This window comes from Ostrea edulis, chromosome 5 (assembly GCF_947568905.1).
Source record: "Ostrea edulis chromosome 5, xbOstEdul1.1, whole genome shotgun sequence".
Classification (NCBI taxonomy): Eukaryota; Metazoa; Mollusca; class Bivalvia; order Ostreida; family Ostreidae; genus Ostrea; species Ostrea edulis.
Window position 1 is genome coordinate 72,712,813 of NC_079168.1, and position 15,176 is coordinate 72,727,988.

The following is a 15,176-nucleotide window of genomic DNA, read 5'->3' on the forward strand; positions in this document are numbered from 1 at the left end:
AAATGATGTTCTGGGTATTTTGACTGGTGTTAGGTAGAGAACTAGATGTCCTGGGTATTTTGACTGGTGCTAGATAGAGAACTAGATGCCCTGGGTATTTTTGACTGGTGCTAGATAGAGAAAATGATGTTCTGGGTATTTTTGACTGGTGCTAGATAGAGAACTAGATGCCCTGGGTATTTTTGACTGGTGCTAGATAGAGAAAATGATGTTCTGGGTATTTTTGACTGGTGCTAGATAGAGAACTAGATGTCCTGGGTATATTTGATTTGTGCTAGATAGAGAAAATGATGTTCTGGGTATTTTGACTGGTGTTAGGTAGAGAACTAGATGCCCAGGGTATTTTTGACTGGTGCTAGATAGAGAACTAGATGCCCTGGGTATTTTTGACTGGTGCTAGATAGAGAACTAGATGCCCTGGGTATTTTTGACTGGTGCAAGGTAGAGAACTAGATGTCCTGTGTATTTTTGACTGGTGGATAGAGAACTAGATGTCCTGGGTATTTTTGACTAATATGAGATAAAGAACTAGATGTCCTGGGTATTTTTGACTAATATGAGATAGAGAACTAAATGTCCTGGGTATTTTTGACTGGTGCTAGGTAGAGAACTAGATGTCCTGTGTATTTTTGACTGGTGGATAGAGAACTAGATGCCCTGGGTATTTTGATTCCTGGGCCGACTCTCACTTCTTTTGACTTGATATTTTGATTTTAATTTTACATCTGTACTGTGATAGTAGATTCCAGCTGCGTATTACTTAGTCTGAATAGATGACATCATAATCTTTCTACAGTAGGAAACTTTATCCTTGATATGTAGATAGTATAGGAATACATGTATATGTCAATTTCAAAGCATTTCCAATTTCTTATGTAGATGGTAAAAATGTGTAGAAAATTTTCAATTCAATTTTTTTGGCACAATCACAAAACATTTACATTCAGTGTAATGGTGTTTCATAATAATTTCATTCCAAGGAATGTTGAGTCAACATGAGTTCCGTTAAATAATCCTACTTGGGTGTTCAGCAGTGTAATTTAATGCACATCAGATACCATGTATGGAATATTTGCATCATGAAACTTGTCATTAACTCAAACTGTAGGTGTCATCTTAAAAAAACCAACCTTCATTCAAATCGTATGGGGAAAGAAGCCAAAGCACATCAGTTAAATTTTCATCTGACAATTTTTGTCACTTGACATCAACATTTTTTCCCCTTAAACTAAAGACTAGCCAGTTCATTTCAAAACATACACATATCAATATAAATGGTATACTCTATCATACACATGCTTCAATTTAAGTCTTTGAGGGAGAGGGAGGTGTCTCTGGCATGGGACTTCGATATGGCCCTTGCTACAGCTAGTTGTTGTAGAGTGTCCCTGCCATTGGACTTCGATATGGCCCTTGCTACAGCTAGCTGTTGTAGAGTGTCTCTGGCATTGGACTTCGATATGGCCCTTGCTACAGCTAGCTGTTGTAGAGTGTCCCTGGCATTGGACTTCGATATGGCCCTTGCTACAGCTAGCTGATGTAGAGTGTCTCGGGCATTGGACTTTGATATGGCCCTTGCTACAACTAGCTGCTGTAGAATTGTATCATCTTTCACACTTCAATGAATGACATCTGGCAGATATAAGGATCTCATGTACAGTACTATGTAACACAATTTTCTTTTACACAGAACAACAATGGTAAAGAACTAGAATTTTATTTAATAATTTTCCATAAAATATCTCATTAAAAATGATAAAAAGATAAATAAAATTTGGACAAACTTAATGTGATTTGTGACAGCATATTACTTTTTCTGTAAATGCTCCAGAATGTATGTTACAATTCTTACAGTCTAAAAAAAAATGTATAGGACTTTTAAAAATCTTCTGTGACTATAATGTTTAGAATCTACAAGACAAGAGAGATAACCCAATCACTGCAATTAATATGCAGTGCTTTCAAAGTCATGAATATGCATAACACCACAGAATTTACATATTCCATGAGGCATTGTATACAATGTTTTATTAAAACTATCACAATGGATGCATTTGAAAGAATATTCTCAATGCTTTATGAATCACAATGGATGCATTTGAAAGAATATTCTCAATGCTTTATGAATATTCAAATGAGTAACTTTATGATACATCCTAGGTTTTGATTTACCGATATGTGAAATAAATAACATGAAATAGTGTTGTAAATATGAAAAAGCAAATGAGACATCAGAATTGGATTACAATGACAGTTCTCTCAATCCGTGAATTCCTCCTCTCCTGTTTCATCGGCGGGACCACCACCCAGTTGTTCTACATCAACAGGTAAATTATGCAATATTGATCTGTACCGCTGCTCACCAGTTAAACCATCTCTAATGCACCCCCAATACAGAATGTCCTGGTACATGTGGATACTGTCCATCCAATGTCCAGTCTGTCATATTTTGTCATTGAAGCCGTCATCTCGACGACTCAAGTTAGTAGCTTTACACTGTCATCTTTGATACCATACAGAACAATGTAACTGCACCTGAAGAAAAATATAAGCACTTGTCATATAAATTCACGAGCCAGTTAAAACAATTCCTTTTTTCTGTATAGTGTTTTATGCCGCGGTTCCCCCCCCCCCCCCCCCCCCCCATTAAATCAGAGGCGTCACCAGCTTTAGATGAAGTACCAAGCATTTTAACCTATATGCATGGTGCTCCGGGTCGAAAATGTGAGGGCATATGCCTACTATGATATCATATCCGAAAGACCCGCCACTTTCACTTCTACTGCCAACTACTTGGTGAAGGAACAGTTACTACTTATGTTAAATGTTTTTGGTTTGACACGGTGCCAGGATTGAGAATCAAACCCAGCTTCCCGATTGCAGAGCGACTGCCCTAACCACTGGTTAATGCCATCAGTACCAACATTACTTACTATCCATGAAATTCTGAAAAAATGAGCCCTTTAAAGAAAGTGAACTGGCCACTTTTGTGATAGAGGATCAAATAATTATAGACCTTTCTACCCCTATCAATCATTTACTTACTTATCAGTAAAATCTGCCAAAGATTTGTCTACAGAGGCAATTGAACTGATAATATTAATTATACATGTATTACATAACATTACTTGTACTATATATTAATTTCATTATATAACATTACTTGTACTATATAATATTAATTTCATTATATAACATTACTTGTACTATATAATATTAATTTCATTATACAACATTACTTGTACTATATAATATTTCTTATATTACATAACATTACCTGTACTATATAATATTAATTTCATTATATAATCTTACTTATATTACATAACATTACTTGTACTACATAATATTAATTTCATTATATAACATTACTTGTACTACATAATATTAATTTCATTATATAACATTACTTGTACTACATAATATTAATTTCATTATATAATATTACTTGTATTACATAACATTACTTTTTTTGTAAAATGTTTTGAATAAAGTACCAAGAGCGATTGATTTGGTATCAAAAGGTCAATTTCTTTAAAGGGACTAATTCACGATTCCCCCCCCCCCCCCCCCCCCCCCCCCCCAAATTTTGTTTTTCACTGTTAATGATCAAAATCTACTGTTACAGTCTAATGTGTTTAAAAGGTAATTAAGGTTATATGTTACCACAGAAGCTCATTTTAGAGAGCGTATCATTTGTTTTGTAAAGATTGTGGTATGTTATTGTTTACAAAATTTTCAAGAAATGGATTTGATCTAAGTTTATTATAAGGACTATCACATTTCAAGTATTCTTTAGGTAAAACATGTCATCAAAAAGTTAAAGTAACTGTGCAAAATTAAGATGCTTTAAATTACAAAATTAAACATTTCACTGATTTGTTTGTAAACATAAAAAGACTCAAGTCCATGTTTTCATAACACAGAGTTAAGGCTAAAATATTGCTTTTATCCTTGCATTCAGAAGGTCAAAAGTTTGGCTGGCAACATTGAATGAGTTATACTCCTAATGTTTAACATTACAAAAAATGAAAAAAAACATGAACCAGTCCCTTTAGGGCCTTTTATTGAGTTAAAAAAGAAATGATAGTTTTTCAAAATCTAAAGATGTTTATACAAATTGTACCTTGAGTTTTTTTTTAATTCACAAGCAAATTGAAAAAGTAAGCATGTCTGTAATAATAATTTATATGTATCTTTGTAATTTAGATTTTAGTCAAACTTATTTAGTATGACCCCCAATCTAATTATGATTAACCGTTTTGAATCCACTGCCGCTTGGTAGCAGATTCAAAACCGATAATTTTAGTTAGATTGGTATGACCCCTAGAGAAGCATATATCAAGGATTTTCTTCTGCTTTGAATGAGCACCATTGACATAGTGTTGATTATAACTAATACCTCAGTACAAAATACCACCATTGTTTAACATTTGAGAAGTGGCAGCTGATTCTAAATTCAATTAAATTGGACATGGATCTACTTGATATGAATGAAATATGCAATGAGCAGAAGCTAATTGTGGAATATCTTTGTGTATATAAATTTAAATTTGATGTTAAGCATTATTTCATCGAAACATATCATACAATTCATTTGGTCAAGTTTAGGTCAAGTGCACCATACAGCATGCAGTCATTTACAATAGAAAATTGAAAAGGAAGCCTGTCATTTTCAAATTCAATATAAGCAGAGACTTGCATTAATTTTCCCAATCATTTTAAAATTGATAATTTCAAAGTCAACAGTATTCAAAATTTCCAATACACTGCAGAGTGATCTGCACCTGACACACCTCATTATAGTGTAATATTTTTAATGCCAAGTGGTTTAGTAGTCAAGAAATGTTACCAACAAGAGATTAATAATGACACAGAATGTTAGCTTGTTAATGTTACCAACAAGAGATTAATAACAAGAGGTACTGTGAGCAATGCTCACTAAGAATACCCCCCGCTTACCCCAATCTCCCAAAGGGTGTTGGTAATAGGTATAAACTACCTCTTTTCTGAGTGTAAAAAACAAATGGCATGACAAACCGAACCATATTGCTACTTCGATGTCCAGTGCGCGTGACCTTTGACCTTTTGACCCCAAAATCGATAGGGAACATCTTCATCCCATGGGTAGTCCATATGTATGATATGGTGACTGTAGGTGGAAAGGATAACGCTTTAGAGACCGGAAACCATATTGCTACTTCGATGTCCAGTGCACGTGACCTTTGACCTTTTGACCCCAAAATCGATAGGGAACATCTTCATCCCATGGGTAGTCCATATGTATGATATGGTGACTGTAGGTGGAAAGGATAACGCTTTAGAGCCCGGAAACCATATTGCTACTTCGATGTCCAGTGCACGTGACCTTTGACCTTTTGACCCCAAAATCGATAGGGAACATCTTCATCCCATGGGTAGTCCATATGTATGATATGGTGACTGTAGGTGGAAAGGATAACGCTTTAGAGCCCGGAAACCATATTGCTACTTCGATGTCCAGTGCACTTGACCTTTGACCTTTTGACCCCAAAATCGATAGGGAACATCTTCATCCCATGGGTAGTCCATATATATGATATGGTGACGGTAGGTGGAAAGGATAATGCTTTAGAGTCCGGAAACCATTGCGTCTACAGACGGACGGACGGACAGACAGACAGACGGACAACCTGATTCCAGTATACCCCCCCCCACAACTTGTTGCGGGGGGTATAATGACACGGAATGTTAGCTTGTTAATGTTACCAACAAGAGATTAGTAATGACACAGAATCTTAGCTTGTTAATGTTACCAACAAGAGATTAGTAATAACTGAGAATCTTAGCTTGTTAATGTTACCAACAAGAGATTAATAATGACACAGAATCTTAGCTTGTTAATGTTACCAACAAGAGATTAATAATGTCAGAGAATCTTAGCTTGTCAATGTTGCCAACAAGAGATTAGTAATGACACAGAATCTTAGCTTGTTAATGTTACCAACAAGAGATTAATAATGTCAGAGAATCTTAGCTTGTCAATGTTGCCAACAAGAGATTAGTAATGACTGAGACTCTTGGCTTGCTAAAGTGGGTTTGAATCCTGACTTATCTTCTACTTCAAAAATGAGGAATTTTCAAAGATTTTTTTTTCTAGAATAACAGTTTGGTTGTATCACTTCATAATTACTGAAGTGAAATGCCTGGCATGAGTTTATTGCCAACCCCCTCCCCCATATTTGGTTAGTGTATTTGGACTCCCAAAAACAACAACCATAACCAAAAAAATCAAGAGCTCCATGAGCCCAATCCTCACCTGAGTCACCTTTGCCCTGCTGTTCTTTAGAAGATTTTTTAAAGATTTCTCATGTTTTTACAAAAACCTTTGACCCCCATATCATGACCTCAACCTATTCCCACAGGGCCCTGACTTCACAGAAGTTGAATCCACACAACTAACATGGATTTACTGTTCTGGAGAAGAAGTGTGTAAAATGTGATCCCTGATTAAAGCCCAATTCAATCCCCAGGGTTCATAATATGAAAAAAAAAACCCAAAAAACTTTGAAATATTTGCTTATCAATATAATTTAGTGTGGTCTTGCTACTCTTTAAAGGATTTTAAAGAATTTTCTTACATCTTCTCATATAAAATCCCTATCCCAGCCTAACCTTAGCCCCAGGGGCCATTGCTTCATCAAATATGAATGTGCACTACATTGGAATGCTAACATATTAATATGACTAATCATGGTCAGTGGTTCTTAAGAAAAAGATTTTTTGATCTATATCCCAATGCAGAATTTTGATCCTTTATTATGACCATATCTTACATGTACCTCTCAGAGCCACGATTCAGAAAAATTTGAATCTGCACTACCTGAGGATGATTGCATACTAATCATTCTCGAGAAGATTCTCAATTTCTCCCATATACTAGGAATCTGTATTGTGGCCCAAACCTACCCCTGGGGCATTGATTTGAACAAACGGAATCCACACTACCTGAGGATGGTTGCATATTAATAGCAAGCACAGCAAGCCAGTGTAATGTGCTGGCTTGTGCTGTGAGCTCTAACAACTAAAGTGTAATGTGCTGGCTTGTGCTGTGAGCTCTAACAACTAAAGTGTGATGTGCTGGCTTGTGCTGTGAGCTCAGTGTGATGTGCTGACTTGTGCTGTGAGCTCTAACAACTAAAGTGTGATGTGCTGGCTTATTCTGTGAGCTCAGTGTGATGTGCTGGCTTGTGCTGTGAGCTCAGTGTGATGTGCTGGTTTGTGCTGTGAGCTCTAAGTACTTTAAAAAGTCTGAGCTGAAGCTGCACATCCATCTTGAAATTTTTTTCTCAGAATTCCCTCATTAAAAAAATGGTAGAGATCTCACATAGTCACATCTCCTCTCAGACTACGAACTTATGTAGATTATGTCAATATTTCATCTTAGTCTGGTGGCCCCCATGATTTGAATCTAAATTACTAACTGAGGATGCTTCTTCATCATAATCTGACTAATCATGGCCTTGCTGTTCTTGAGAAAATGATTTTTAAAAATTATTTCCATGAATTCATATGTAAAATTTTAATCCCCTAATGTGGCCCCATCCTATCTCCTGGGGGTCATGATCTGAACAATTTAGAATCTAAACTATGTCAGGAAAGTTTTGCATAAGTTTAATATTTTCTAACTCATAACCCAACCTTATTTATACCTTTTCTTATATAGAGATATCTTCTCTTTGAAGGAGGCATCACCCTTTAATTGGACAATTTTGAATCCTTTTTCTAAAGGATTTTCTGTACCAAGTTTGGATGAAATTGGCCTGGTGGTGCCAGAAAAAGAGTTTAAAATGGGTACAATTTACAGACTGATTAAAGAATGGGTGATCACAAAAGCACACTTGAGCTTTTAGCTCAGGTGAGCTAAATATGATAGTGGTTGCACTTAGATATTTTACACACTTGGAATAGTGGGCATGAGTTATGGTCTTTGGGAAATTGAAGCAAATAAGATCTCCCTGCTAAAATTAAATGAGTTAATCTTATCTTATTTATGATGCAAATTCTCATGCTGAAAGATAGGTGTCATGAAAGTTCAAAGTAAGACAAACTTGATCTGTTATAACAGGACTTCTATCCCCCACATGGCTCATTCATACTGGGGCATATTTTTAAAACATACAACATATTCTTACAAACTTCTACAATTTCTATTTAAGGAAAGTCCGTGCTTTTACGTATCCGGTTTTAAATTTTAAACACCGACTAGAAAGTTCCAGTTATAACTTCTTTGTCTGATGTTTGTAGTTTACGAGAACTTTACGAGTCAAATTTAGCATTCAAATGTGAATCTTAGATATATTTACCATGATTTATTATAGTGTCAAGTCCTCACTAGCTCCAATGGTACAAAGCAATGTAATATCTACACTGATCTCTAAAAGGCTCATAGCTTGCAATCTAAGCCTGAACAAGTTAAAAATCATACATAGGCGGAATTCAAACTGTTTTTAGTGAGTTTGTGTTTGGTTCAAAGAAACCAAAATTATAAATCCTCAGAACATTATCAGATAAATTGTTGAATATTTGAACTCTTCACAAGTATTTTCAAGAAACAAAATTATTTGTACATGAGCTGTAGTTGCTAGAATCTACACATATGTTACACTATATTTATTTTTTCTATAAGTATGAGATAGCATGTAGGTATTGTTATGTAGGATATGATTGATAGCCAAACAAAAAATGAATAACACACACACCAAAAAAAATTGTGAGAAAAAGGAAGGGGTGGGGTCCCCCCCCCCCCCACTCCTTGTGTTCTAATTGTCTGGTAGGACAAAATTTTCAGTATGTTTTACATATATATATATATTGTCATATTCTGTTAATCTTGATTTTAAGACTGTATTTGCTGTAACAATTTACTATTTTCAAAGTGTGCAAAGAATAATTGTAAAACTTAAATTTAAAAATGGGGGTTTACGTATTCAAGAGACCATTTTGCAAAATATCTCTGGTCAACTATGGTAAAATATGTTTTATTGTTAACCTTAGATATAATTCTAAATATTTTTAAAGAAAAACTGGCATGTAAACAATTTAGATTTTGAGAATTTTTCAAAATTGCGATATTTTGTGATTTTTTTCTGAAGGATGTGCGCAGATTAAACAGCAATTGTGTATGTTTTCAATTGAATATCTTTAAAAATTCTCTCGGTAAATGAATAGCTATTGGTCTTTATATATCATAGCTTAATATAATGTGCTTTGGTGCATATTTTTAATAAAACATGAGATCATGCATTCTTGTGTTAAAATTTGGCTTTTGCATTTGGGGGTATATGTGCTCTGTAGCACATAGTATAAAAATAAACCCGCAAAAGTATGTTTAATATGGGTTTTTTAGTTAGTTTATGAATTGTTAAAGTTATTTAAATGAAAAAAAAATTTGATTGACAGAAATTTCTAATAGTATTTACCTACCTTAACATAACCAAAATATGATTAAACTTTATGATCTTCATCAGTTGTCATGAAACATCATCTGACATTATCAAATGAACTTTTGTATCATGTATTTGCTTCTAATGTTTCTCCAGTACACAGTTTTGGCCCACACAAAAATTTCAAACTTCCTATCAGTGACCTTCAGTAAATGACCTTGGGTCAGCATCATGACACATCATCTCATAGGCAACCTTTATGCCAAGTACGAACTTTTAATGTCTCTCTATTTCCAATTTATGGCTCAAACGAAAATGGTGGGACAGAAGGGTGGAAAGACATAAAGTTCTTTGAAAGATTTGTGATATTGTTTACACCATTAGATTTATCATATGCATGGCAGTAGATTTTAAGGTGGGTCTTCATCATGAGCTCTGTCCAAATATTTAATTGTTTGGTTGTATGTTATTTTACGTCCCATTCAAGAATTGTTCACACCAGATAGAGATGCACTAGCTGCAGGTGAAGTGCCACAAATCTTAACCTATGTTCAAGGTCATTGAAGTGAGGGTTCTTCATCATGCCAACACCTGCTGTGACAACAGACATTCATTTTTAAGGTCTTATTCCTATAACCCCCCCCCCCCCTTAATGTTTGCAGGGACTATAAAACATGTTGGGAGTTGGTATTCTAATTATTTCTAACTAATTTTCATGGTCCAATTCCTTTGCTTTGTAGAAATTCTTGACATTGCTGAAAAATTTATCTGCAACTTTATTTTTGTAGATTTTGTAGTTAACTCACTTTCTCTCCGATGTAAATTTCAGCTGATAAATCTGGTCACATATTTTGTGGATATATTTCCGATATCTCTGCTGTCTGAAGAGGAAAATATAAAACTGTTCAATATTCTACAAACATCCACAAAAATAAGAAATATTCTTAACACATTTTTCTAGCAGTACATGATACCACTTACTTTTCAATCACCAGGCTAATACTGTCTTCATATTCTTGTTCAGTTCCATCCACCTGTGAAAAGATCACAGGATATGAGAATATTAAGGAGAAATAAACATCGTCATAATGCCCGACTTCCTTTTGAAACATGAATGAAAATATAAATATCAGCACTTTAAATCTAATTACCTAGCTGGGTAGCTAAGTAGGTTTACATGTAAGAATATTTGTTTCACACCTATCTATACATTACATGAATTATGTCCCTTTACCTCTAAAAATGCCACGATACATTTCAGAACGGGAGCAGTCAATTCCACAGCAATCACATCCACAGACTTCTTAGGTAACCATGACAGCGAGGAGCTAATTTTGGCAAGTATCTAAATAAAACCATTCACATTTCAAAACTCTCAACACATGAATTCTTATTGAAAAGAATTCAACATACAAGAATTCCATGCTTGGTACCTGAGATTCATATTTATATCTGGACTTGGTGGCTAGCTTTCCGTTCTCGATGACAAAGTTGAAATTGATGAGCATGTTATTGCTGTGGTTGGACGAGTGAGCATCAGATGGGGTATTTACAGCCAAGTTCTTGGAGGAGGTCCCCTGGCTTGGATCCGATTGTTCCCTAAAAACGCAATCAAATAAGTATTTCAAAGATTATCCACTACTGTTCTTTCTTCACATTGAACCACACTGGATTGCTCATATCAAATTCTTCTCACTATCAGAATCTTGTGTTATCATATTCTGCATATACAATATTACTAGGTAAACTCACTGTTTAGATGACATTTGTAACTTCTGTTGCAGAAAGTCGACCACCAGAGAATTTGTGGTCAGTTTCTTCTCCGTAATTTTGTCCTTCTCTATAGATCTTACCTACATATAAGACACCAAATTAAATTTACAAATTGCTTGTGGATTCTGAAATTGGTATTTATTCTGGCAGTATTGTTATCTATTTCTTTTTAATTTGAGTGTACAAATGAAATACAACCAATTGCAATGAATGCACTCATAATCGTCTATCTGACCTTGACCCCTGTATCACCATCTTTCAGAGTCACCATAAACGATACACCATTGCTGCGACAAAATTCCTGAATGTCTTCTTGTGCCTAAAACAACATCTCGTGTAAAGTAATTATACAAAGCATAGCTAGAACAACATCTCGTGTAAAATAATTATATAAAGCAAAGTGATGTCAAGAAAAATATCCCCCCTGATCATGCATATATCCATATATTGGGTATTTTGAGGTTTACCCTCTGTAAAACTCATTTATGAAATATCTATAAATATATGAACCTGCATGGACTTTTTGCAATTTCCCCATTGACACGAGTGACGACCCCACACTTTCCAACTTCACATGACGGAAGTCATGTGTCTAAGTATCATGATGGACAGACCATAGCTTAATTCCCAGGTCAGAAGGGAGTTAATCAGGGTGGGTATGCCATTAAGTATAGTTATTTCATTAACAGTGGTTTTACCAGGTAAAAAAAATCCCTCAATATAAATGTTCACCTGCATGGTTTCTAAGTATACTTCTGCTCGGAGTCCTGCTGCCCAGAGGTCCTGCACAATGGTCATTCTCTCCTTCAGCATTGGCTTGTGTCCAATAGTGCACACCAAAATATCATAGGGGCTGGGTGGATTCAGCTGAAAAAATTCAATATGGTGTACATGAATGAGACACTTAGCAGTTACTTTAAGACATATCTGTTCCACCTATTGAAATCAGCACTCTGAAACATCATTTTTTCTATATTATCACTATTTCAATACTTTTGTATCTAATGGAAAACTTCAACTAAAAATTGGAAGAAAATAAATTAAGAGCAGGAGATTATGAAAATCCATTATTCACAATAAAGATACCTCTTTTGATTCAAGCACAGCCAACACAATTTTCTCAAATGCAATGCTGACCCCAACTCCATGTATCGCGGTTTCCTGAGCAGGCTGAGAGAGAGGAGATCGGAACTTCTTGATCTGGAAATATTTTTCATAAATAATTGCATGAAAAAACCCAAAGTTCTACCAACAGATCAATTTCAACTTATACAACTCATCATACCAGATTGTCATAGCGACCCCCTGCTGCTAAAACATCTGGATGGTGATGCTTTTTCTTTTTGCTATCTGCCATTACTTGGAAGATCATTCCCGAGAACTGCTGCATGTTGTATACAAATCCAAGAGACACTATCACCTACAAAAACACACAAAAGATCCACACCACAAAACTCACCAGATTCTTTTAAAAAATAAAATTCATTTTTGAAAATACATATTGGTATGAACTGCGATGCTTCACACCGCTATACTTCAAGAAGTGTGTTAGTGTTTCATGAGAAGTCGAAGAGTTGCAGTCCATACCCTCGAGTACTTCCAATAACGCACTTCATGAAGTGTGCCAGCATCAAACATCACAGATCATACCTTCATGTTTTTTTCAAAAATGAAATTCATGTTTTATTATTTACATTCTCGGGCATTGGAATAGACATACTATACTTATTTATCAAGATTCATTTGTACATTGTTCACAACTGCAAAGCATTTATGAGGAAATGGCTATCATTAAAATTTGTACAGATATCAAACACAAAAACATTGGAAATGTAAATATATGAGCTTTGAAGCCCTACTTGTTGTCCTGCATTAAACCAAGACCTATTACTAAATACCTGTACATTACACCAGTTAGAATGATAGCATATTATTCAACAAACTGAAATTCATTTGTTGCTATTAGAAAAGAATCATACAGGACCTTCAGTAAGAAAACATACATAATTTTGATTGTAGGATATTTAGAAGACAATGATGTCCTTCCATTCATACACTTGCGGATTTTGTACAGCACTTACTGGAAGTTTTAAGCCTAGTGTGTCCAGATTATTCAGAAAGACTTCCAGCTCGTGTAGGCCTTGTTTGGCTTTGGATGCAGTCTGAAACATTTAAAACAATCCTAGATACACCAGCAGAAATCACGTCCATGCTACATAATACTTACAACAGTATATCACTAAAGTATGACAATCACTACAGACCTCCCCTTTGGCTTTGGTGATGCACCTTAAGTAGCTGGCGATTTTGCCGTAGTTTCCCTCCATTTCCAGAATGCCAAGCAGTGAAGAGACAGATTGGTCGCTTAGTCCCAGAGATGTCAGAGATTTGGAAATGTTTTTATATTGGCTGTTCAGCTACAAGAAATGCAACAGTTGCTATGACGTTAATCATCTTCCTCTTAAAAGAATCAATAAATATCTGACTGGAATCCTCTGAGAACAGACACAGTGAAATGCCCAGTCTGCATGACAAGCAACACAAAAATTTAATTCTGCACAGTGGAATATTTGAGAAAACAATCCAACCTTGACCCCTGAGAGAATGTGAAGAACATCGTCGAAATGGCCCCCTGGTACCCCGCAGTGTTGTAGTATGGCGTGTAGTATCATAGCATGGTTGATTTTTATGTAGTAGTTTCTTTGCTGAAATCAGAGAAACAGTGAAGTTTGACTTTGGCGTATAAATCAAACATTCATTCCACAGTCAGTGGCAATTTTCTTACCTGTAAAACTGGAATTTCAGAAATAATTTCTTGGACAAGTAGCACCACTTCAGCATCAGGGATCAGACTGAAATGACATCATAATGATACCAGCATGAATAGAATTGTTGTTGATGAAGTGTGTCGAACTTCAGCGAGACATTAAGGGAGGATACTTCCCTACCTGCCTAGGTTTGGGGTGATGATGTCAAAGGCACACTCAGTTAGCTCCCTTGGATGTTGACCATACACTTTCTTCTCCCTGAACACTTTCTCTATACAGTATCTTTTGACATTATTGCAGTTGTGTCGGGCAATATATCGGACAAATGGAATCTGAAATCATATCACTGTCATTCTAAAGAGAACAATACATAAATCAGATTTTGTGATTTGAAAATCTGTTTGAAATTTGTGCTCTCTCTTGACAAGGCAGATTACCCTGAGATCAAATGGCAAAGACACAAGATGCCCGCAGTGATCCATGAACCGTGTGTATAGGTCAGCTTTGGCATAGAGGTCACATTCTGGCATCAGGAGGGGTGTAATCACTCTAACAGCTCCGTGGTGATGGAAAATCCTCACCATCAGATCCTGAACTGACTCGTGAACTAGTGATATCTTGGTTGTAAATTTACTCTGTAAGAATAACACACTTAACTTCATGGTTCTAATACAGGGCAGTGTGTAAGTTTGTATAAAGCAGCAAAATTTCAAACAAGTCATATCTTTGAAAGATTTCTCTAAATTCAAAATTGATCCACTATTATAAAATTGAATTCGTTGCTGATACTGATATGAATGCTTTGGATTAGACGACAAACCTTGTAGAATTCACTGTCAAACAAGAGATCATCAGCAGCATTGACACTCTGAGAGAACAGTGCTGATAGCATGTGTCTGTAGGCTTTACTGTGGGGATCTGCGATGGTGGATCGAAGAATTTCATCCAGTTCCTCCTCTTCCATCTGTGGAGGGGGTAAGTATTCTGACTGTAACAGCTCCTTCGTGGAGGCCCTCTTTGTGGGGTCATGGTTCAACAGCCACTTAATGATGTGTGTCTACAGATAATGAGTCATTGACATGTATAATTAAACTGCAGGTTTTAATCTAATTGCCAAATATATATATATTCAGATCATATTGTTAATGTATTACTAAGGAATAAAATCTACTATGAATTCAATATTTCCTACATATTAATGGAATGTGGG

General features: G+C 35.5%; 1 protein-coding gene across 1 annotated transcript in view; it reads right to left on the bottom strand.

Moving 5' to 3' along the window:
- Positions 1-1,701: 1,701 nt before the first annotated feature.
- Positions 1,702-15,176, bottom strand: part of LOC125649082 (eIF-2-alpha kinase GCN2-like) — a 71,909-nt gene continuing 58,434 nt past the window's right edge. The window contains exons 37-53 of the mRNA XM_048876311.2: positions 14,787-15,023; positions 14,404-14,601; positions 14,147-14,298; positions 13,984-14,050; positions 13,787-13,903; positions 13,463-13,615; positions 13,280-13,360; positions 12,484-12,618; positions 12,285-12,398; positions 11,931-12,065; positions 11,434-11,517; positions 11,178-11,278; positions 10,859-11,024; positions 10,660-10,770; positions 10,407-10,459; positions 10,232-10,306; positions 1,702-2,535 (exon numbers count right to left, since the gene is read on the bottom strand). Of these exons, the coding sequence (XP_048732268.2) occupies positions 2,478-2,535; positions 10,232-10,306; positions 10,407-10,459; positions 10,660-10,770; positions 10,859-11,024; positions 11,178-11,278; positions 11,434-11,517; positions 11,931-12,065; positions 12,285-12,398; positions 12,484-12,618; positions 13,280-13,360; positions 13,463-13,615; positions 13,787-13,903; positions 13,984-14,050; positions 14,147-14,298; positions 14,404-14,601; positions 14,787-15,023 (2,037 nt within the window). The 3' untranslated portion in view covers positions 1,702-2,477. The remainder of the gene's footprint in view (positions 2,536-10,231; positions 10,307-10,406; positions 10,460-10,659; positions 10,771-10,858; positions 11,025-11,177; positions 11,279-11,433; positions 11,518-11,930; positions 12,066-12,284; positions 12,399-12,483; positions 12,619-13,279; positions 13,361-13,462; positions 13,616-13,786; positions 13,904-13,983; positions 14,051-14,146; positions 14,299-14,403; positions 14,602-14,786; positions 15,024-15,176) is intronic.